This window comes from Amaranthus tricolor, chromosome 3 (genome assembly GCF_026212465.1).
Source record: "Amaranthus tricolor cultivar Red isolate AtriRed21 chromosome 3, ASM2621246v1, whole genome shotgun sequence".
Taxonomy (NCBI): Eukaryota; Viridiplantae; Streptophyta; class Magnoliopsida; order Caryophyllales; family Amaranthaceae; genus Amaranthus; species Amaranthus tricolor.
Window position 1 is genome coordinate 1,345,857 of NC_080049.1, and position 24,139 is coordinate 1,369,995.

At 32.0% G+C, this 24,139-nt stretch overlaps 3 protein-coding genes across 5 annotated transcripts; 2 read left to right on the forward strand and 1 right to left on the reverse strand.

Moving 5' to 3' along the window:
- The first annotated feature begins 3,052 nt into the window (after positions 1–3,052).
- Positions 3,053–8,899, forward strand: LOC130808029 (farnesyl pyrophosphate synthase 1-like). The gene is made up of 12 exons (XM_057673464.1): positions 3,053–3,451; positions 4,768–4,792; positions 5,846–5,961; positions 6,061–6,147; positions 6,249–6,365; positions 6,469–6,557; positions 6,664–6,715; positions 7,311–7,406; positions 8,143–8,187; positions 8,282–8,371; positions 8,447–8,518; positions 8,616–8,899. The coding sequence occupies exons 1-12, from the start codon at positions 3,341–3,343 to the stop codon at positions 8,742–8,744; spliced, it is 1,029 nt and encodes a 342-aa protein (XP_057529447.1). The 5' UTR covers positions 3,053–3,340; the 3' UTR covers positions 8,745–8,899.
- Positions 8,900–12,340: 3,441 nt separating this feature from the next.
- On the forward strand, positions 12,341–12,697 carry LOC130807685 (uncharacterized). Its single transcript, XM_057672987.1, has one exon. The coding sequence runs from the start codon at positions 12,341–12,343 to the stop codon at positions 12,695–12,697; it is 357 nt and encodes a 118-aa protein (XP_057528970.1).
- A 1,964-nt stretch (positions 12,698–14,661) lies between these two features.
- LOC130808030 (uncharacterized) lies at positions 14,662–22,211 on the reverse strand. Of its 3 annotated transcripts, XM_057673467.1 has the most exons (11): positions 21,801–21,833; positions 20,863–20,955; positions 20,598–20,737; positions 20,241–20,344; positions 18,661–19,454; positions 17,265–18,556; positions 16,327–16,406; positions 16,146–16,241; positions 15,989–16,062; positions 15,380–15,509; positions 14,662–14,990 (listed from the first exon to the last, which is right to left on the reverse strand). In XM_057673467.1, the coding sequence occupies exons 3-11, from the start codon at positions 20,626–20,628 to the stop codon at positions 14,907–14,909; spliced, it is 2,685 nt and encodes an 894-aa protein (XP_057529450.1). In that variant the 5' UTR covers positions 20,629–20,737; positions 20,863–20,955; positions 21,801–21,833; the 3' UTR covers positions 14,662–14,906. The 3 variants fall into 3 exon arrangements, with proteins under 3 accessions (XP_057529450.1, XP_057529448.1, XP_057529449.1); XM_057673465.1 differs by lacking the exon at positions 20,598–20,737 and having other exon boundaries at positions 21,801–22,211; XM_057673466.1 differs by having other exon boundaries at positions 20,598–20,955; positions 21,801–21,856.
- Positions 22,212–24,139: the final 1,928 nt, after the last annotated feature.

Sequence of the window (24,139 nt, forward strand, 5' to 3'; positions counted from 1 at the left end):
AAGTCTCAACCTTTACCAATTTTTATTTTCCTCATATAAACAAGGAACTTTATAATCTTACCTCAAAATCCTAATCCCCAACTTCAATTCCTTCTTGCCAAACACACCTAGTTAGGATACCGTGGCATTATCAGATCGGATTATTTTGAGTTTATTTTTGAGTTCATTAGTTTTGGATTGAGCTAATCTTTGACTTGAGGGTTCTCGGTTGATTGAGGTTTGAGTTACTAGGCCAAGAGTTTTTAAAAACATTTTTGTTAAAAACTTACACTAAAATGAACAATGTTTTCAAGAAAAAATGTTAGGTCACCACCAAGATGATAACATGAAACGTAAAAGTGAGATAAATTGAGAAAACGAATAAAATGATCGGGTTTAAGTTACGCTAGAATTTGACCTAATTTTTCTATTTTCTAGGTCAGATTAGGTTACTGTTTAAAATTTTCAAATTATGACCCAATAATATTCTAATCGAATTCAGTCTGTTTTAAAGTTATGTCTCATTTATTTTCAGTCTGGTTTTAGGTCAGTTTCAAGTCATTTTTTCGTAAAGTAAAACAATAAGTCTAGACAAGGGCAATCACTTGGGTCATGTGTTTTGGTTGATTATTTCTATGTAATGTATGATTGTCAGGTTAGTATAGTTTCACTTGTGTACTTAAATATGATTTCAGAAGGATTGATCATTTTTCAGCTTTTGTTTTGAAAGGATCGGTGTAATATCGACACGGGCGAATCTAGTATGGGCCACCGGGGCACGTGCCTCGTGGAAAATTTTTAAATTTTTTTATTCTAATCTTAATCTTAATCTTTATGTTCAAAATTTTGATTTTTAGGTGAAGTCAAGATTTACATTGCTTGAATAACAAAACACCATGGTTAACTTTTTCGATTGATCAATATGAATCTCAAGTGAGTGGTTGACTACCCCTCCCAGTTCCCTTTTCTCTATTTTGTTGGGAAATTGCTTGTTATTAAACCTTTTTTCCTAGTTTGAGAGTCTTGTGTTCATATTGATTTCTACATAAAATCAAAATAGAATTCAATTACAATGTCAAATAAATATCGAGTGTGTTTTAAACTCCTAAATCGATAATATCCAAGTTTCTACCTACTCCTTACAATAATGAATAATGACTAAACACAAATTCTTACTTGAGACCGTCTACACAATAGACGTCTCAAGTTTTGGGCTGGCCCAATTTATAAATTAAAATAAATAAATAAATGAATGAATTTGGTGCAGGACACACACGCTCCTCTTAACTTTTTAACTTTCATTTTCAATTTTTCATTTCACTCTTTCATGACATAAACCACTCATGATCCTCTCTCAAACTCCATTTGTGGTTTTCAATCTTCATCTTTCTCTCTCAATTTCATTGTCGTTTATTTTCTATTTATCTTCTTCAACATTTGCAAGACCATCAAAGGTATGCATTTATGTTTCATCTTGATCACCATTTTCGTTTTCAAAGTTTTCATTTTTATTTTTATTTTTTTGGGTTAATTGTGTTATATATTAGTTATAATTACAATACTCTTATTTTTTTAAAAAAATTAAGCTTCATCAATGGTGGAAATAGTGATGTTGAAGAAAGAAAGTAAGTTGGTGTTTTAACCTAATTAAAGTTTGTAGTTTAATATTTTAAAAATTTAAATTTGTTTGTTTTTTGATTTTACTTGTTCTTGAATTTTAGGGTTTAAACTTTGGGAAAGATAAGTGACGGTGTTGTCCTGACTTCTGTATTCACAAAGAAGATCATAAAGATTCTTTCTAAGGATCAAAATGACAACCCTCAACAATCAAAGGTGGCTGATTAAGTACCCAAACAAAGGGCTTATAGTAGCTCAAATTATAATATTATGTATTTGAATTTATAATATTGTGTATTTGGGTTTATAATAGTGGTATTTGTCGTATAGTTATGTATTCATATTTTGGATTATATTGGAAGGATAATAGTGTGTACCTGGATTTATAATAGTGTATGTATGGGTTTATTAATAGATTATATTTGTGTTTATAATTGTGCGTAGTTTATAATATTTTGGATTTATAAAGTAATGTTATAATCTCAACTAAATAATGTTATACCTCCAACTAAACAATGTTATAATCACAATTAAACTATGTTATCACCCCTAATAAATTATGTTGTAATCCGAATTAAACTATGTTATAACACCCATTAAACAATATTGTACTCCCAACTATATTATGTTATAAAACCAACTAAAAATGATATAACCCAGACTACACAATGTTATACTCTCAACTACATCCACCTATGTCAAATGTTCACAGTTAGAATACCAATTATTATATGTTATAATCCTAAATATAAGTTATTATAACCCCGAATATACTATGTTATAACCCCAAGTATATTATGTTATAACGACAAATATATTATGTTATAACCCCAAATATATTTTTACTACATAATGTTTACTCCCAACTACATCAACCTATGTCAAATGTTCATAGTTATAATACTAATTATATTTTGGTTATATCCCCAAATATATGAATATATAACCAAATGCTTTTATTACAATTCTCCAAAAATTAGTAATAGTTGTCTTCTTCAACATCACTGTTTTTCACCATTGATGAACCTTAATTTTTTTAAAAAAAATCAGGAGAACCATAATGGTTTTTATTACCTTCCCCAAATAGTATATATTATTGTCCTCTTCAACATCATTGTTTTCCACTGTTGATGAAACTTTATTTAAAAAAAGCCCACAATTGAATTCAAGCACAAAATCTTCCGTTGTAATATGAAAAATTGATTTCTTCATTTTCAAGGGATAAGTTAGCGTGGGGAAGAGGCAATTAATGTTTAGACTTTTCATATTCCAAAGTATAATACACGTGCGTGGGAAGAAAGCAACAGTTTTTTTCAAAGAAAGCAGCAATTTTAAAAAAAAAAAGTAAAAGGAAGATATGAGCTGGGCTCTTAAAAAGCGTCTATACTATAAACAGTCTTTTAAGAGAGGGCCTGATAAATAAATTATCATATGATAAACATTTTGTAAACGTTAAGCATCACTCCTACTACGTTTGAACGACAAAATGTTTGGTGGATAGCGAGGAACCCGTGGAGCACGTACCATTTACATAAACCATGAACAATTTTCCTAATTCTCACTCTTTTTCCCTCTTTCTTTATACCTTGGATTTAGGGGGAGTAGTGTATAGAAATACCCAACAATCAACACCAAATCCCATCTCGTTTCTCCCTCTTCTTTCTCTCTCTATACTCTCTGATTGATTTCTACTTCAAACTTCCAATCTTGCACTGTCAATTTTCAAAGAATTTTAGCAACAACAATGTTGGATCTTAGGTCAAAGTTTCTGCAAGTTTATCAAGTTCTTAAATCTGAGCTTCTTAGTGACCCTGCTTTTGATTGGACCGATACTTCTCGTCAATGGGTTGATCGGGTATTCTTTATTTCCCTCATTTTCCATTGAAATTTCTCTTTTTTGTGCTTTTTTGTTATTGGGTTTTAATTTTTTTATTTTTTTTTGTAATTAATGGTATTTTTTCTTTTTTTTTGCTCATATTTGTTTGTGTGATGCAATGTATATGATGTGAATTGTTTTTAAGGAAACAAATCAGTGGAAGATTTACTTTTTTTTATTAGGAGTTAAGAAACTATTAATAAATAATAATGAATAAACCCAATTCAATTTATTAACTCTCAGCTTCAGCTTTCTGGAAAATATATATCTAGATAATACAAAGTGTAGTAAAAATTATTTCAAAAAAAGTCTAGTAATAATTGCTATAAAACTGAATTAAATGGCTTTATTATCACTATTGATGTCAAGTTTTGAGTGATGTCAAATCAGAGTCATCAACCTAGTATCTCGTACAAGTCGGGTTTTGGGAGGAGGGTAGCGGACAGATCATACCCTTGTTTTTCCCTCTAAGGAGAGGGCGATGAGAAATGCGCGCACGCTTTGTGTTGTAAACAACTTCATTTTTTATTGAAATGATGTAAACAACCTCTTTGTAATCTTATAGATGGTTGTTTACTTGTTTATATCCGATCTCTCAAATCTCCCCTTAGTGAAAATGACATTGAATAAGGGCGAATCTGAGACACTAGTATAGGGTGGGTTGAAGAGTCATCTATGCATGCATGTTGAACCAATTCGGATGTTAATATTATGTGTTATACATTAGGGTTTTAATCAAATGACGCAGATCATAGCCTACCCTTTAGAATACACCTGGTGTAAGTTAATATTGCAAAATATGTTCATGGCTGCTTAAAAACAGCAATATATCTATTGTATTACACCAATATCTTGCTTTTGGAAGAAGGAAAGTTGGGCTTAATTCTTCAAATTCAATTGTTATATTGTTAGATCTGAGTTATGAAAGTTAAGATGCAAGCTTTATTAATTTATCTTGGAATACCAATGTTTATAGTGTACTTCTTCATTAATTTAATGGCAAGTTGTCAATTAGATTGTAGATTTACAATTGAATACTTTTTTCCATTCCTTCAATGCCATTAATTGAATTCCATATAGATGGAGTTTGAAGTCGAATATAAGCAACCTTAAACTTGTCATCAAGAATGATAGTATATTTTTCATAAAAAAATTGGTGGGTACTAAATTTGTGGCACCTAATGTGGAAGAAATTTAGAAAAGTACAAAAATATTAATGGTCTATTGTTTAAAGTTTTTTTTAATGTTCTCCTATTTATGATTCTTAAATGCTCTTGTTTTATTGTTTCTTTCAGATGCTGGATTACAATGTTCCAGGAGGTGAGTGAACTTTATCCTTGCAAACTTGCTTATTGCTTCATCAATGGTGGGCCATATATGAAAATACAAGGATTTTTATCATTTAGTTATTGCTGATTCTGTCTTGTATGTCTTGCATTTGAGGGAAGAACATTTGTAATGACCCATTATTACTTTATAGTTCATGAGTAAACCGGCTTCCAAATTGACACTTCGAACTATATATTCCTCCATGTAACGATAGTTTGAGTGTCTTATAGATGTATTCTCAACACAATAGCATGGTTATCCTGAACTATGTAATAATCTTTTGAGAGATTAACTTGAAGTGCATAGATAAATGTGGTATTGAATTATTGACAATCGTTTTGCTATGTTGGTCGAATTCATAGATCAGCATAGTGTATTTGACATGTTTTAGCAATTTTCATAAAGAACTTTTATATCCAAAGACCAAGGCCGATAATGGATTTGGTGTAACCCTCAGATCATGAGTTCATATTAGTTAAATAAAATGTTGAGGAATTCACTGAGTTTACTGGCTGCCATCTTCGTCCTCTTATTTTTGTAAATTTAAGGAAGGGAGATTAGGTTCCCTGATTAGATAAGTTACATCATGACACTCGGGATATTGTCCAAATAATATAAGTTCCATATTGTCTTATAATTTTCACATGATGACATGGACACATGGTAGTCTTGATTCATGTAATATTCCGTACTTTGAGAGAGAGAGAGAGATATTAAGTTGAAGTGCGTAGATAGATGAGGGAGAAAGGGTTGCAGCTTTATCAGTTGATGTTCAAGGTGCCATCTAAGGGAAATAAAACGTCAAGGAATTGTAAAGAGAATATATATTTTTTTATTTTCTGTACTATTTGTTTTTGTATAATCTTTAAGGAAAGGATAAACTTTTAAACAAAACAACTAGTTTTAGGGATATGCTTTCTGTGATACTCATTCATTTAAGACAAAGGAAGTTCTATGGAGTTAGTGGGTTATGAGTTTTATAAATCGTAGATGTTGCATTCTTATTTAAACAAACAATCTAATGGTGAATTTTGTGGCTGATAGGGAAGCTGAATCGGGGGCTTTCTGTTATTGACAGCTACAAGCTGTTGAAAGACGGAGAAGAGCTTACTGAGGATGAAATTTTTCTTGCTTCTGCACTAGGGTGGTGCATTGAATGGGTATGATAAATAACTTTTCTATTTATGTTGAATAATTTATCTCTTCGTTGTGTTTTAGGATGACCCACAAATGACTCTTTTATGCTTCTATCTTAACAGCTTCAAGCATATTTTCTTGTCCTTGATGACATTATGGACAACTCTCATACAAGGCGCGGTCAGCCTTGCTGGTTCAGAGTTCCGAAGGTTAGCATCGTTATTCAGTGGAGTTTCAATAAAAAGATACCTCATTGAACTTTTATCGTAAGCACACGAAATCAATTAACAATTGAAACGTCGTGTGTCAGGTTGGCATGATTGCTGTTAATGATGGTGTAATACTTCGAAACCAAATCCCAAGGATTCTCAAGAAACATTTCAGGGACAAGAAGTACTATGTGGACTTGATGGATTTGTTTAATGAGGTAATGATGATTCATACCATGTTATCATAAAGTGTTAATTACCATCAAATTTTATATCACTTCCGATTGGCTTAGATTTTTGTCAACTTGTAAGTTGTAACAGGTAGAATTTCAAACTGCTAGTGGACAGATGATTGATCTGATCACCACTATTGAAGGAGAGAAGGATCTTTCAAAATATTCGGTTGACCTGTAAGTAAAACGAGACAAATTTCTCTCTAAAAAATATATTCAAGTTTTGTAATAACGAAATTTCGCTAATTAAGTAAGTTGATTCAGAGTTTCTTTTGCAATGCAGCCACCGTCGCATTGTTCAGTACAAAACTGCTTATTACTCATTTTATCTATCTGTAAGTTCGATTCTTGATCCTACTCATTTTCTTTTCTGCACTATTGGATCTTGGCTGTTGTTTCTCAAGTATAAAATAGTTTACTTCATTAAATTTTCTTTAGAGCCTAAGATTTGTAAATTAGAAGGACCCCTTGAATCATTTGCGCTTCTTGTATATGTAAATTGCGAAACAATAGAAAATGGTCAGCCAGTAAACAACCTCTTTGTTATTACAAGCGTAAGGATGCACATGTTTGACTCCCTTACCACGCCTAGGTGGGAGCCACTTTATTGGCATTGGGGTGATATAATGTTGTCAATTCATCGGAAAATTCTGTCGACAGCAACTCTCTTTGTGAATTTTTTATTTTTGAAAAGCAGACGTTTTTTGTTAAATGTATGAAGTTGTAAAACTATGTGAGGAAATCTATCCTGTACATAATACTGAAAGATTGGTAGATCATACATTTACAAAAGGTGGACGAGATTTGACCGTCATCATAGTTTTTCTTAATGGCTTTGGAGTATGAGTAATTAATTGTCGATACTACATGATAGAAACCAGAAAAGGTTGGCGAGTATATCTTATGGCATTATGTTCTCATCTCATGCAGGTTGCTTGTGCTTTACTCATGTCTGGTGAGAAGCTTGAAGATCATATTGATGTCAAAAATATTTTGATTGATATGGGAATATATTTCCAAGTGCAGGTCAGTTCAAATGTGTATGCTTGTGCTAATTTATCGGCAATAGCATACGTAGAGCTAGATACTCAGACTCTTCACATCACCTCAAGTACCTCGTTGGATCATTGAAAATGATTATTCAACTTTTGACACTTCATGTGATAAATTTGGGCTTGTACACAAGACCCACACAAGAGTGTTAGGCCATGACAATTATTCTTCACATAATCACCATATGGGCCTACTCGTGTGGATACACCCACGGGGCACCCGTGGACTTAGGCCCACAAACCAATGGATATTGAGTGTTGACTTGCATAGCACTTGATGAGGTTCGCTCTTTCCCAAAACCATATGGTATTAGGAGTATTACTCACCAAGCTTTATATACAGTCTACAAGCCAATATTTTAGCGATGTGAGACCTTCCTCAAATGTGAAGTATTTTCAACAAAGAAGAGAGTTGACTGGACATATACTTGATGGGGTTCCATTCTAAAACCAATTGTTCTTAGGAGGAGTATATATGATAGTCAACCTCTGTCTAATTCTTCGATGTGGGATCGCATGTGGGTTATATTTCCAACATCATGTATTGGCGAAAATCATGAAAAGCCTTCGAGAAGCTGACTCATACAAGTAGTCACATTACCTATATTGGACAAGAGTCCTCGAGTCCTAGTAACATAGATTAAGAGTGTTGTGAGTTTTTAGGATCGATTATTTTACTAAATTTCCTTTTGAAATATTTGGTTTTGTAGGATGATTATCTCGATTGTTTTGGAGACCCGAAATTCATTGGCAAGGTGAGATCAAAATCTAACATCTACGATCTACAACCTTCCAAACTAAATATCTGCTCATCCAAAATTCTTACCTTCCTGCCTATTATGTCTTCAGATCGGAACTGATATTGAAGATTTTAAGTGCTCTTGGTTGGTTGTGAAAGCTCTAGAACTTTGTAATGACAAACAAAAGAAAGTTTTATATGTAAGTAAACATGTCATTCTCCTACGCATTGAACCAATGCAATCGTTTCTTTTCTAATGCTTATATATATTTCAGGACAATTACGGCAAAGAAGATCCCGACTGTGTTGCAAAAGTAAAAGAACTCTATAACGTACTCGATCTTAAGGTTAGTTCTTATTCTAAACTATCCGGGATGAATCTCATCGATATGTTTTTTACGAACAACCTTGCATTTTCTGATGCTTTTTAATAATCGTTTGTAGGGTGTATTTGAGAAATACGAGAGTCAGAGCTACGAAAAACTGATCAAATCTATTGAAGCGCATCCGAGCACGGCAGTGCAAGCTGTTTTGAAATCGTTCTTGGCTAAAATATACAAGAGGCTGAAGTGAAGCCTTGATGTTTTCACGTTTAGTTTTATATTTGCTTGCTCTTTGATTGATTTGTAAGATGGCTTTGATAGTTTTGATTCTAAGAACAAATATTTGTATCATTGATCCTTTCCATGCTTGGAGGAGATTGTCTCTATATCTTTGTTTTTGTCTCTCTTGATGTGTCTTAAGGTCTTGCATGGACGAAACCAGAAAATAAAAGTAGAAGAAGTCGGGATAGTAAAGTTTTCTTTACCGTTAATCATCAACTTTTTACTACTTTCGTGAAAGTAATAGCATTATATAATTAAAATATCTGTCGGGGATGAATTGAAAACATAAGCCATGAAGGTGAATCGTGTGGGTCGGTTCTTGCTGGTCCCCCATGTGGCTTCGCCATTGACGTGCAATAGCGCGTAGAATTAAATTGAACTGAATTGAAACTTTTAGCGTAGTATATTTGTTGCATGTCAAGGTGCAACTCATCTAGCACAATTACTAATGAAAATTTTGGATCAATTTAATTTATTTTTCAATCTTTAGTCTTTTAAAACAAACTTAATTAGTCTATTTCCAATATATTCATATTGGTTTCACTCATATTCAACAACTTTTTTACCAATGAGGAATCATATGAACAAACTATACATGATTAGAAAATGTCTAATACCATTTATCTATTTTCATTTTCTAATGTTTTATTCGTATGTTCGATCAACGTTAAGATATGATGATTTTTTTGGATTTTAAATTTATTGAATTTAATAAACTAATTTTAAAATTTTTAATATACTTGCTTACTGCTTATGTCAATTTTATTTAATTTTATATAATTTATTTTCTTAAATTTAAATTTTAATTTCAAATTAAGCATCTCTATCTGCATCAATTGAGCACACGTCTAAATTTAGAAATTCAAGAAAGGGAGGAAATTTAATCATATGTTTAATAACACCTAAACCACAAATTAATGATGTTAATATTAGTAATAAGCTGTAAAGGAATTTTTTTAAAAATAAGGTTCATTTTTTGATTTATTATTTATTTGTTATAATTATTCTCTTGGCCTTTCTCTTTTAGGGTTCTGTACCATCTCTGATCGATCCTTTATTATAAGAGAAGGCACAAGAACTTGCCTTTATTCACCCTCTCATCCTACACCAATATTTTCCTCACATTATCAATTTAGAATACAAATTTCCAGGTTGGTAGTCCAATTTTTTATTAAAAAAAATCTAGAATATTTTATTTATTAATTAATTCGCTTTTTTGATATAATTACTTGTTGATTATATGTATTTGATGATTTAATTATCTTATTTCTTTGAATTTGCTATATTTTTAAATTAATTCTCATTTAATTAATGTTATGCAATTATTTTGCTTCCAAGATAATTAAGAATATCATCATGAAAACTATTATTAATATTCAAGTTTTTTTTTCTTAATTAAATTGAGTTTAGCTATATTTTAGAATATTTCAATGAAATATTGCAAGAGGAAATTACAATTTCACTATAATTTATTTTTATTACCTCTTCTTCAAGTTAGTTGTTACACTTATATCATATGCATAATTCATCGATCTAGGTTGTCTACTTCTTAATCTTTATGTATTAAAAATATAATTTAGTAGAATTTAAAACCATGCAAACAGTCAAAATAATGTATTTAAATAATGCGAAAACAAAAACACTATAATATAATTTGCTTTTAGTGGGATATATTTAGCGATATTTAATTTAAATGTCGCTATTTCATATTTCTAATAGTATATATGGAGCATTTAGTGACATTTATTATACCTTTTAGCAGCACAATAAAATATCATACTAAAGCTTTTTACGACATATGATTTAGTGACATTTTTCACAAATGTCACTATAGACTATAATAACAATTACATGTCACTAACAACCAAATAAAGTGTCACTAAATCACTTTATAGTGGAACATAGAATAAAAACCAATAATTATTACAGTGGTATTTTTTTAATGCCATTAACTCTAATGTCGCAAAAAGTTAAATTTATTATATTTATTATAGTGAAAATGGAACAACTGATTGAAGAAGAGGTAGGATTAATCAAGATTTTGTTGCCCAAGAGTTGAACCTATGACTAGTGATAGAAAATTTGTATACTCACCCACTAAGTTGTTTAAGTTTTTTCTTATGTATTATATAAGTTATTTAACACCAATAAATGCAATTCATGCACAAAATACCTCTCCCCTTGTAGTTTTACAATTTTAATTGAATCACAAGTTCTTGTGTTTCATTGTAAGATGTTTTTTCATATATGAGTTAAATAGCTCAATTAATATAATTATTAGCATATGTATTCTTTATTTTTAAATTGTCTTATTAAGAGACGGTGTCTCACAAAAATACGTAGCTTTTAAGTAAAGCAATTTTAATGTTTGGAAAAAAGTTCACTTAGGTTTTTTATGGAATGAAATATAGTCTTTCTTTATGGAACGAAACCTTAGACAAATATAATTTTCATTGGATTGGACATTAATGTTACAAAATGTGAGATTAGACGAATAAAAAAAGATATTTTTTCTTATATATTAACCGTAATATGTAAAATAAATATTAGATGATGAATAGTGTAAAATTTATTTTAGAGCAACTAAAAAACAAGAAAGTTGGAGTTAATTTTCTATATGTTAGGTTTTTAATAGAAAATTATTAATTTTCTAAATGTTAATAATGACATGTAAATTGAAGTCTAAAGGTTAAATGATCACACAACCTTGTGTATCTGTTTGTAAGAATCAAGATGGTCTATTGAATTTTAAAACAATTTTGTAGAATTTTAATTTCACTTATTTTTATAAAGTTAGAACCATCCATCGTTTTGTTCATTTTAGGACTCCAGAGCAATATATAAAAAAACTATTAAAAATTTAAGGCGTAGTAAATAATAGAAGTATAATACGCTTTTTATTTTGTATTATTTTTGTTTTAAGTATTTAATTTAATAAAAAACCTCTATAACTCATATTACATATAAAAAATGTAAATTATATCTAAATTTAATTTAAGTTAATACTCCGTCCGTTCTTTTTTGTTTGTCCACTTTAAATTTGTCTACTTTAAGAGAGGGAAATTTAAATTAGATTTTTGAAGTATGTATTGAAGATAAAATATATTTCTATGAAATCCTGTTAGATTTGTCTTGATGTAAAGTTTTTTAATATATAATTTTTATAGTTTTTTATGATGCGTACTTATAAATATTAAGGCTTAAAATTTACTAGAAAGTGCGTGCAAAAAGTAAAGTGGACAAACAAAAAGGAACGGAGGGAGTATTAAACTTGAATATGAAAATATTTTTTCGGTCCTAAAAAATTTACAGCTTGTCCTTGCTATTCAACTCATGTATAAAGAGCGTCTCTCGGTGAGACCATCTTATACAATAATTTGTTTTTGAGAATTTGGACATGGCATTTATCTAACGAGCTACTCTTGTGTGAGACTGTCTCTTGGTGGTACTATCTAAAACAAGGAGCATATATTCTCATAATATGTATCAAATATTCTATTTAACTCGTTTATCTAATGCGTTATTCGGTGAGACCGTCTCGTGTTGTATTATCTAACATGTAAAATGTATTTTGTTGAATTGTTAAGAGCCAAAAGCATTAAGCTATCTATGGATGAAAGAAAGGAGCTTCCAAAGGCCATAGCCTCAACTCAAAACCTTAAAAAAGAAGAGGCCCAAAAAGAGGGAGAGGCCCGAGCAAATATGGGCCAAACTGGATCACTAATGAGCCCATTAAAAAAGTCATCAAGCAGTCGGATCAACTGTCTTTGTTCCCCAACTACACATGTTGGATCTTTTCGGTGTAGGCTTCATAGACATGGAAACAAATCCGGATTCAGGCGTGGGCATTCGGTTGGGTCGGATCTATCCGAGTTGGCCCATAAGTCAAGCCCATCTACCTCTTCATTGCAATTGCATTGACTTTTAAAAGGCTTAATTTGATGTTAATATGTACTCTAATCAATTGTGAGGGTAATTACTTGGACTTGAAGTTTTAGGTGAGTCAAATTTGAGGGGTGGAGAAAAAAATTAATTTTACGCAAATTATCTTCATTAATATATGTAAATTTTGAATTTTTACATGTTAGATTTTGTTTGAATGTTAAAAAAAATATATATACTAAACTATTCTATAAAAAACCTCAAAACTAAAATTTTCTAGCACTCATTAATTAGCACAATTAGTCACTAATTAAAATACTTCCTCCTATTTGCTATTATTGTCATATTTGATTTTTGCACGTTTGTCAATAAACGTATTTAAAGATAAATATCTCAAATTGTGTTTAACGAAAAATTTTAAAATGTTAATGTTAATAAATATTATATTGAGATGAATTAAACAAAATTTCAGTTGACTATTTTTTAACTTATAGATTTAAGAATAGATACAAATTAAGAGTAAACGATGATTAACATCAAGAAATCAAATGAGATAATAATAGTGAACAGAAGTAAGTATTGAGTTATTGATCATGTTGTGATAATGAGTGAATGGGTGGAGAAACTTTTACATTATTTTGCTAATCATCTTCATTAATTTATGTAAATTTTGAACTTTTCACACATTCAATGTTTTTTGAATGATAAAAAATGATATACAAAACTATTTATGAAAAATAAAACTTCAAAATTAAAATTCTATAGCATTAATTTATTAGCACAATAAATCACTAGTTAAAATATTGATCATTTTGTGATACTTCTATGAGATATGAGACATGCATGAAGCTTGAGAGATGGAGACAAAATTAATTTTTTTGCAAACTATCTTCATCACATTATGTAAATTTTAAACTTTTCACATGTTAGATTTGTTTGAAAGTTAAAAAAAATGATGCTAAATTATTTTATAAAAAAAACCTCAAAATTAAAAATTTGCTAGCTCTAATTAATTAGCACAATCAGTCATTATTTATAATATGAGATATGATTGAAATTTAAAGGATGGAGAAAAAATACATTTTCTTGCAAATTATCTTCATTATATTACTCATATAAATTTTAAACTCATACAACAATGATTTGATGATTGTCAATAGATATTATTTTTTGCCCATGCCCGCAATTTTATGTTCTTCCTCATTATTCTTTTTTTTTTTTTCTTTTATACGTTGTTGCATAAAAGCTAAAGTTTAACAACATCTATTCATCAGGTAATTTATCCATGTGAAACAAATTAAACGTGCTTTTGATAGGCAGTTGGTGAATAATAAATGCATATAATTTTTGTATCCTCAATTCTACCTTAGGTGGATAATTTACCCAGGATCAGTAGAGAAACGAAATTTTTCCCTAATCTACTATCACATAAAAGTTAACAATATTGCAAATTAAGCGAAACAAACTAATATATTATTGTTGGAACATCTTAATCAACACCAATTATGGTTGTTATGAAATGCTTATTTTGTGAAGACTAATTTGAAACCAATATGTATCATAGTCTAGTCTCACCAATGCATAAAGGGCGGTATATTCCTCCATTCATACTCTTTCTAAGCCCAAAAAATAACATCAATTTTTTGTTAAATAGCGTGAAACTAATTACGAGCACAACTTTGCTTGAACAAGATATGTTTTAGACTCGCAAAATTCTATTTTTATCAAATTAGTGTCACACGATTCGCAAATTGCCTTGCGAATCTCAAATCTAAAAAAGTGAATTATGATTGATTTTAGGCTATTTTGAAACCATTTTGAACAAATGGCGAATTCAAAAAGCAAACTTACTAACGAATAATGTTTCTATGAATCAAAAACATGAATTGTTCCACTTAAGGATATGTTGGTTCAGGTAAAGTTTCTCTAAGTTCCTCCCTTTTCCTCTTGTAGAAATGTTTGAAGAAAATATGTACAGACAAGAGCTATTGTTTCACAAGACATTAGCAAAGAATACTATTCTTAGCAACCACTATATAAAATCATTTTGAAAGGAAACAAAATTGATCAAAAGATGATTTTTACAAAGTAGGCCTTAGAAAAATCGCCTTTAAACGTGTTCTATGAAGTTCAACTATAATCTAGAATAAAAATGTGCATAAACTCTAAATATACAGTGAGCATCACCTCGAAACTAACATGGAGCCGCAACTACGTCTAAGAGTAGAGATGGTGTGCACTTGAAAGTCTATTTTGTTGGTCTAGTCCATGTAGTCTCCGCGGTGAATGAATTAGCATAGTAAACTTGCTTTGACGAGTCATCCCAGTAAGCCTGAGAAAGTTTGCCGATGGAATTAATATATGGAGAAAACATAAAGAAAAACACAGTTCATGTATGTACATCAAAAATCGAATATGTTTCTGGCTATTTATGACTTAAACATGTTCGGCGTAGCAATTTATTGTTAGTAGTTAAATGAGGCTAAAAACTAATTTAGAAAATATAAGTGTTTGACAAAGTAGTTGTTTGGGTAGCGTATAGTGGTACAGATAGTTGTTTTCAAACGTCGTAATATGTAACGTTCCAAAATCAAAAGCAGCGTTCTAAGATTTTCTCAACATTGTTCTCAACAGCTACCAAGTTGATTGAAGCAAAGACAGTAAATTTGAGCCCATTATTGAGAGTTGCACACCACCACAAAGATTGGATCAAACACATACCTGCCACCCACGAGGAAGATCTCTCGATAGCTCACTTAAATCAGGTTGCTTCATTTTATTATCAGCAACTTTTGAGGTAGTTCCTGCAGCAACTTCCTTCTGAGCTCTTTTGCGCTTCACACGTTCACGCCTGTGTAGAAAATAAGTCGTTATTGCAAATCAAAATTCCCATGATAGGCACATGCTGCATGCAACTTTTTCCTTTATCTCATTTAGGTAATAAATGTATAAAATTATATATATATATGATTACCATTAGTCAATGCAACAGTTTCACAATTTCAAGGGAAAACTATAATATTCCTAAAAACTAAACAAAACATACCAAAAATTGTAGCTTATGTACAACGAAAAAGTACTTTCCTAGAATATACTTCACTTCGTAATACTTGCAGTAATTTACCTTTAGTCGAAGTTTGAACACAAATTGTTGCTAATATAGATATTAAAAACTTATATTCATTGAGATTTAATTACATTCCTCTAGATTGATATTTTCCAATATTGACTTTGATAATTTTTAAATAATATCAATAAAGATGTCACTAATTGAAGTTCAGAAACAAAGTCAAACAATGTAAGTATTGTTTGAAGTATACGATTCCTTACCAGTCACCTCCAAGTGGTTGGAAATTAGCGTTTTCTTTAGCCTCCCCACTTGCAATCTGCTGTGCACGCCATTCCTGCCAAAAAGAACCTACAGCTGAGCTTGTGTCTCAACTCTCGAATCATGCCACAAAAATCAGCGAGCGGTCAAAATACTTACCTCTATTTCTCGTTGTTTTTTCTTTTCTAAAATTTCCAATGGAGTAACACGCTCCTCTTCTTCTTCTTCCTCCAACTCCTCCTTTGCAGCCTTCCACTGATCAACAAAATGTAGGCATGATTCACAGTTCCTAAACACATAAATATGATGATGTAAACAAAGAATTGTATCAGCAATTCACCTTGTCCACCAAGCTAGACACTTTCTTGTTAGACCTCAACGAGGAAGCCACTGCAACCTTTGGCTTTTTCGTTCGTGAAGCTGCAAAAATGGGGAAAAGGAACGAGTGCTAAATTAAACTATGAAGAATGAATCACAAAAGTTCACAGTGGCACAAGCCTAGGAAGCTCCAGAGAAAGAAGCAAGCTTGCCCACTTCTATCAAACAGAAACCAATGATGAAATACTCCAAGGACCCCGCATGCAACAAAACACAAGAGAACATGAAGCAACAAAAGGGAATTAAAAAAAAAAAAAAAAAAAAAAAAAAAAAAAAAAAAGCAATTTGGCCCATGTCTTACATCTCCAAAGGACAGAAATAGAAAGCCAGACCCCCTGACTTGAGATGCTAACTCAATTAAATATTAACTGTACCAAACAGTAGCAAAGAATCCACACCTCTGTTCCACTATGTCAAGTAGAGCTTTTCTAAATTAGGTTTCCCCAGTACATTATAATAAATAAGGATTCATTGTATCACCTATCCTAGCACCCACAGGCCACAAGAATACAAGATTAACATGCTACAGTTGAAATTGTCATTTAGAACCTACATACCTTAATAAATCCGTAGCCTCAAACTAAGCAAGTCATGAAGAACGTTAGATACTGATAAGTATGTTCCAAAAGATCAAATGCTCTCTTTATTTACAATTCCACAGATTAAAACATTCTATTAACAGTCCTTTTACCCTTCCTTTGTTTCTTAATCAACAAAGTTACTTTGATTCAATTAAGTAGCTGAAAACAGAATCAGAGTTGGAATTGCAAGTCCTGTAATAACTTTAACTAAAATCTTGCTTAATTCCGTTTAAATGCTAGTGTGCTACCAAAAAGAACAATTGCAATCTGTAGCTATCTGCTACCAAAACCTTCAAATAGTCATTGCAAAAATGAATACCTTTAGACTGCACCTTTGAAACCGTGGTAGATGCTTCAGAAACAGCCACTGATGTACTAGTGACCATAACAGAAGTTGGTGCAGCGCTGTAAGAAGCAGATGCAACTTCTTTTGTAGATGCAATTGCTGAAGCAGATGCTTCCAAAGTTGAAGAAACTTGAGTGGGGGCAATATCAGTCCTAGCAACAGGGGCAAGAGGATCATAACTTGGATGGCTAGAGACAGCAAGGAAGTTGGAGGACTCCATAGAAGTGGATACAGGGACAACTGGTAATGCACCAGTCTGAATGCAATAATACGCAGTAGAATCAGAAGGATTAAGCACAGAAGTCGGCTGAGCACTTGAGATGGCAGCATAGTAAGCTGAGGGAGTGATACCAATAAGCTGAACTGCATCAGGATGCTGATAATTGGTTCCCAGTGAACTAGAAATTATGTTTCCGTAATAGTCCACAGAGGTATAAGCAATATTTTGGGGTTCACTATAAATGGATGGGACTGGTTCAGATGGAGGTGGCGGTGGACATAAAGACTCGAGAGGCTCATCAGGTGGAGGAGGAGGAATGTCAGGAATCCCCTCATCAGGTGGAGGTGGGGGAATCCACTCCTCCTGGGGAAGAGGTGGAATGACAAGTTCACTATCTGACACAGGAAGAGCTGCAGGTATTAGAGCACTAGGCTGAACTAATTTCCCAGGCGGGACTACCAATTGACCTCCACTATCAACATTAGTTTTCATCGAAGGACTTTGTTCTTCAACTTCCATATCAATTTCCATATCTACATCCTCACTAGACTCTGATTCAGGATTTGGACAACCTTTTCCATAAACTGCACCTTTTGCAAATTCTTGGCCATCTTTATTTGCAAAATGCAATTGTAAAGAAGGGTTTGGTAGAGAACTTTGCAGAGCATTTGAGATGCCACCATCAGAAACCTCATCATCTTCAGCTTCCTGAATCATTTTGGGTGGATCCACATCAAGCTTAGTAGCAACAGAATAATCAGAAGACAATTTTCTTGTATCTGCGTGCACCTTAGCTTCCCCCCCAACATCCATATTTGCCTCCTTCCCTTCAGAAGATGAATGCAATCCACTAACTTCACTTTTTTGTTTCCCAATTTCCGCATTAATAGCATTTTCAAGCTGATTGAGCTGCCTTTCTGAGTGCATCCAAAATGGAACTAGAGACAACCCATAGGGTATAAGACACCTAATATCAGAAAGCCGAATCTCAATCTCCAACATAAATCTAGATAACCAACCACTTTCATTTGAATCAACAGCAGACCTGAAAAATAACAAGGCTAAAAATCAATTAATTTATGAAAAAAACCATCAGATACAGAATACAATATAAACATACGGTGAAAACAAATCACATATATACCCTACCCTTGCAACAATTTCAGTCTTTCCAGCAATGCTTCGCAATTTTTCACAAGTTGTGAAGGAAGCTCAGCTGTCCCCTGTTCTCTTGCTGATGCACTCTGATCATGACCCTCATAACCAATTGAAGTTAGGTTCTCACTGCCAGCACTTAGAGAAAAGGAATAGTTTCCAAGAGAAGAAGCCTCATAAGGAACCGCACCTACCACAGAAAAGCCCCCCAGAGACTGACTTCCTACATGTCCATTTTGCTCCTGAGATTGATTTACATGGGCTCCTAGTTCATATATGGCCTTCATACTTGAAGTTTCACTGGTGTACCCTACATCATGACTAGCTGGAAAACCATCCAAATTTACACCAAAAGTAGCTGGAACATTCACATCTCCAGCTGCAGTTTCTTTGATTTCTGTCCCTGAAGTTTCTAGTTTATTGGTCATTGCAGTTTCCTGAGTCAAACTATCAGGTAGGTCCCATGAAGTTTCTCCAGTAACAGTGTTCCAGTAATAGTATTGATTACTCTCTTCATGCAGCACCATTTTCCATGTAGAACTCATTTCTTCCGTAGGTTTAGAGTTAGAAGTCACAGGGACATGATCTTTGTTCTCCATATTAACATCATGATCTGTCTCGTCTAAACTAACAATACCACTAGCCCCAGCATCAGCATCTGCTATCAGTGAAGCATTTCCTGAGGCAGTATCTCTTTCTACATCCGGAGTGTGAGCCTTTTGAGAAGAATGGTCTTCATCGTCAATAATTTCCCCCTCTTCAAATGGCTCTCCATCAGAGCTTTTAGCCTGTCAACAATAGGACATAAATCCACAGGCAATGTCAACATGTCCAAGGAAAAGAATCATTAGAAGCCATAAAAAAAACTACCAGACACTACTTTTAAATGCTTCATTTTACTGTTAAATACTAGCTCGAAATTTATACCGATCACCCAAAATGTAAAACTGGGAATAAGAAAAGCATTATAAAAATTCAGCCAAGTACAGATCTTAATATAACTGATCCAAGAGAAGAATGCCATTCAGAACCTGTTATCCTAGCAATAACAAGTTATGTTAGGTTAATTCGAATAACTTCAAATCTATCATAACATATAAAGTAAATTTTTTTCCAAAAGTTATATGACAATCATGGGCAGTTCTAGCTTTCTAGAGAAATTTGGGGTGCCCGACCGCTTAGGGCCCTCAAAAATTATGGGCCCCAAATTATTTTTAAGATGCATTTTAATGTAAAATCAAGTTTTGTTGCTCATACTTAATATTCGCTTTTAATAGATTCATTTGATTATAGATGAATCCTGTCTTGTTATTGTTGTTTATGAGCGATTATTCAAGCATAAAATATTTCATTTTAGGATGTAAAAATACAAGTTGGTGTTAATTATATTGACGGTTGATGTAATTTTCTTTAATCATTCATAAACGGCATAAGGGTCTTATTTCGAAATAAATTACAAAAAAAGGTGCCCATTATCTTTACTCCGTCCCCGAAAACAACAAAAAGAATGAAAATCTTATAGATCAAGCTTAAGGTTAAAGCACAACACGCTAGCCCCTTTGCTTAATAGTCACCTGTTTGTTATCATTGGAGTTAGTAGCTTCTTCTTTTGATGCATCATCAACCTCATCATCGCTATATTGACCAAGCAGTGATAGAGGATTCTCTCGTGGTTGACCTGAAACACGACTTCAGTAAATAAGAACTTGTAAAATGCTTTTATAACTCTAAAAGCAACAAACAATGCATATAAGCATAAGGAAACAGCAGGGATAAAGAAAAGGTTCAAGTGCCAAAGTGATTGAATGAAGTCCAAACAACTGAACAAACAGACTGGCATAAGAGCACTTATAATCTGTTCACCACCAACCTGGTACAAATCAGAAAATGTCAGCAAGCTGTGATGCTAATGAAGTGAGAGGTATACGAACCGAAGAAAATATTGCCCTTGCTATTCACCATAACGCTTTGATCCTGCCAGAAACGGCAAAACAAGGAAGATATTCTCTATATCACTGTGGCAGGGCTGATCTCACCGTGAATGTTCCCAACACCACAGCCACTCTACATTCTGAAAACAATTACTTGGAAGAAAAAGCAATATTTCACATATCAAAAACCCATATTCCAGGAAGACTATGCCGTATACTCATGTCTTCTCTACAAAATCCTTTGAAGAAAACCAGCAGAACCCACCTGAAGAAGAGGGTGAATTTGGCAACTCCTGATCGAGTTTGTTGTCCTCATCCTTCCAATCGTCATCTTTCGCAGGGGACCCACCCACGTCTCCTATGCAATTAAACACCATGAACAAATTAAAAATCTATCTTACCAATGACTATGAGAAATATAAATATATATATATATATGTGTGTGTGTGTGTATGTATCTTACAAAAATAAGCTACCCCTACAGCCCTATCGCTTGAAAAATCCAAAGTCTTCTATTTGGCGATCTAACAATACAATGAAAATAAAACAAACCACTGAACCACAAGAAATCACTCACAAAAATAAGATATCAACCTTCTTCAATTTAGCTACAAGCAACATTACGCCAAAATTGATCATTTATTTTAGTTCTAAATCAATAACCTAATATGCGAACAAAAAGTTAACAATTAATTAAGATGTATTGATTTTTAAGCTCATAACAAGAATTGTGAGTATATAAATGTTAAATGTTAGTTCACAACTTGGCTTTCTTGCGTCTCCTTAACGATTTTTACATCATTTGTTGTTGAACCATTTCCTCCTAGTCCTATGCAAACACACAAAACCTAAATTAAACCCTAAAAAGTTTATTTAAAACAAAAGTTGCTACGCCTAAATTCTAAACTTAGAAACTTCCCTTCCTAGACAAATCATAATTAAAGATTTACAAACCGTTAACTCATCTATCTCTTTAAATATGCAAACTTCAATTGCATATCAATCATCAATCAACAAAGCCTAAAATTTCTAGAATAAAACAAAAGCAAGAGTAAAAATTCAATTTTTACAATAATTCCCAGCAAAAAAAAAAAAAAAGAGAAGCAAAATGAAGAGAAGTTTTCAATCTTTACAACATTTTCGATACAACAAAAAGGACAATCAAACTTAGGGTTGAAAACCTAGGAGATAGAAATAAAATACCAGAGGGTTCAGCGAAAAGATCGAGCTTTACTCTACGACCAGCACCCATCTTCGCAGCTAATCTTCTTTCTTTTCTCTTTCCCATTTCAATCAAAGTGAGAGATATCTTCTTAAGTTGCCGCAAAAGAAATCAAAATTTCCCAACGATTTCGAGAAATTTCTCAGAGCATTATCAAAGAAATTCAGGAAACGAACTAACCCTAGATTTTTATTGTCGATATAAAATTTGGGATTTCTCTCGTGCTACTGATGCAATTATCTGACTCGAGCGAATTTAACCCTAGAAATTCAGGAACCGAATTAACCCTAGATTTTCTTTAATACAAATATCAAGAGGTTGTTTAATTGGACTCTATTTTCCTTGTAATTGTAAATTTATAGGTAAAGAGCAAACAGCTGTTGTACTCGAGGAGACCGTCTCAATATGAGATGGAATATCCATATAGCTCAATTATAATTTTTTTTTAATATATGTTTGCCGCTTAGTACTTGATCTATTTAAGGTTATAATTGATGTATTTAGGTTAAAATTGAATTTTTTTTTATAAGTTATAACTAATCAAAATTAATCACTTTAAGGTCTAAATTGATTATTCTATATCAAAATTGAAATTTTTTATAACAAAGAAGCCTTAAACTTTTGGTCATTTTCAAGAGCATTCATTGAATTAATTGCCAAACATAATTCTATGAAACTTTACACCTACAACTTTATTTCTAACTCCATTATGAACAAAAATTGTTGAACAAAGAGCAATATTACTATTATTGATTGATGATTAAAAAGTACAAGTACTCTTATGTTCCATTAAAACCATCGTATATGCATTGAATAAGAGTACTTGTATTGTGCAATGTTTTAACACTATTATTGATAGTTTTAATGACCATTGATTTGTTGTTTGAAATTTATTCACAAAACGAAAGAATAATACCATTTTATTAAACTTAATTCTGAAATTGTGAAAATCGAACTGTATTTAGGTAGAAATTGATCAATTCAACGTCAAAATTGATCACTTATAGGTCCAAATTGAAATTTTTTATTTTAATTAATCTGTTTAAGTTTTAATCTACGCTGAAAATTAATACCTTTAAAGTCAAAATTGATAAATTTCCAGAAAATGAAAAAAACTAGAGAAAACGTGTGATGTTGTTACATGCACGAATTGAGTCGACCCAAATTAACAATCTCATAATGAGACCATCTCGTCTAAGTTTTGCGAAGAGCAAATTAGTTTATTAATAACCATATTACACCATAGACCCCTTGGAATCCGAAAATTCTTGTGTTCATTGTAATGGATCAGGGCGTGGGGGATCATGTAAAATTTAAATGAGGCATAGCGGGTCAAAGTCCGTTTAAACTCGACTCACTTTGACCCGTTTTTTAAAAGTTTATATAGTTTTCTTATTCTTCTTTATGGCCGTTGAGTCAACTCACTTATATGTATAATAATATCATATAAAAATATTTAAAAAATGGTTAAATATTTTTCGCAACCAAATCCTATAATTATCCGACCCAAGCCTGTCCAACCCTTTGTTTACACCAAGGCCTGTTAATAGCCCGACCGGCTATTGACCCGACCCTCTAATAACTCGTTAAAATGTGACCCAATCCTTGACGACCCACCCCGTTATACACCTCTAGAACTAACCAAACACAAAAGTGAACTTCCTAGGATGTTGTACGAAGAAAATGACTTTCTTGGAAAAATATCATCTTGTAGGAATCAAATTTCAACGTCAATCAAATGAGTCATTAGGAATTGAGTAATGAATAAAAGTTGTGGATGGTTAGACCATATTTAAAAATATAAATAGGATAAATTAAAAAAAAAAAAAACTAAAATGACAGAAATGACAAATTAAGTGGGATGAAGGAGTATACTAAAGGATACTTTGTTTAACGGGAAGACTCCATTCGTATGTGATTTAAATTTGATGATATACGATTTGAAAATCTACTTCGGATCTAACGTTTGGTCCAAAAATTCAAATGTCATACATACAAATATCTAATATTAATTTGGACATCGATTATTCATCCTTATTTTGGATAGCTGATTAACTCTAATTTTTAGATAAAGTCAAACATCATTTTTATATCCATTAAATTTAATATTTAAAATAAAACTTATTTCGGCTTGATTAGGATATCAGATATCATATTTCAAATATTTGATTAAACTCTTACCCGGATATTAGATATTTAGATATCAAATCTAAAATTTTCATATATTAAATATGGAATATTTAAATCTAAGATGGTAATATTAAAATTTTAATTTATTTAATCGTATTGCAAGTTTAGAATAAGATGTTCAGATTTACAC

What these genes read in the sequence shown, in the direction of transcription:
- LOC130808029 (XM_057673464.1), top strand. Translation starts at nt 3,341, where the DNA reads ATGTTGGATCTTAGGTCAAAGTTTCTGCAAGTTTATCAAGTTCTTAAA. An exon ending in TGATGGATTTGTTTAATGAG is followed by an intron (nt 6,366 to 6,468) that starts GTAATGATGATT and finishes AAGTTGTAACAG; the next exon opens with GTAGAATTTCAAACTGCTAG. An exon ending in TCAAAATATTCGGTTGACCT is followed by an intron (nt 6,558 to 6,663) that starts GTAAGTAAAACG and finishes TTTGCAATGCAG; the next exon opens with CCACCGTCGCATTGTTCAGT.
- LOC130807685 (XM_057672987.1), top strand. Translation starts at nt 12,341, where the DNA reads ATGTATTTTGTTGAATTGTTAAGAGCCAAAAGCATTAAGCTATCTATG.
- LOC130808030 (XM_057673465.1), bottom strand. Translation starts at nt 21,885, where the DNA reads ATGGGAAAGAGAAAAGAAAGAAGATTAGCTGCGAAGATGGGTGCTGGT. An exon ending in CAACCACTTGGAGGTGACTG is followed by an intron (nt 15,510 to 15,988) that starts GTAAGGAATCGT and finishes TTTTCTACACAG; the next exon opens with GCGTGAACGTGTGAAGCGCA. An exon ending in ATCTTCCTCGTGGGTGGCAG is followed by an intron (nt 14,991 to 15,379) that starts GTATGTGTTTGA and finishes AAACTTTCTCAG; the next exon opens with GCTTACTGGGATGACTCGTC.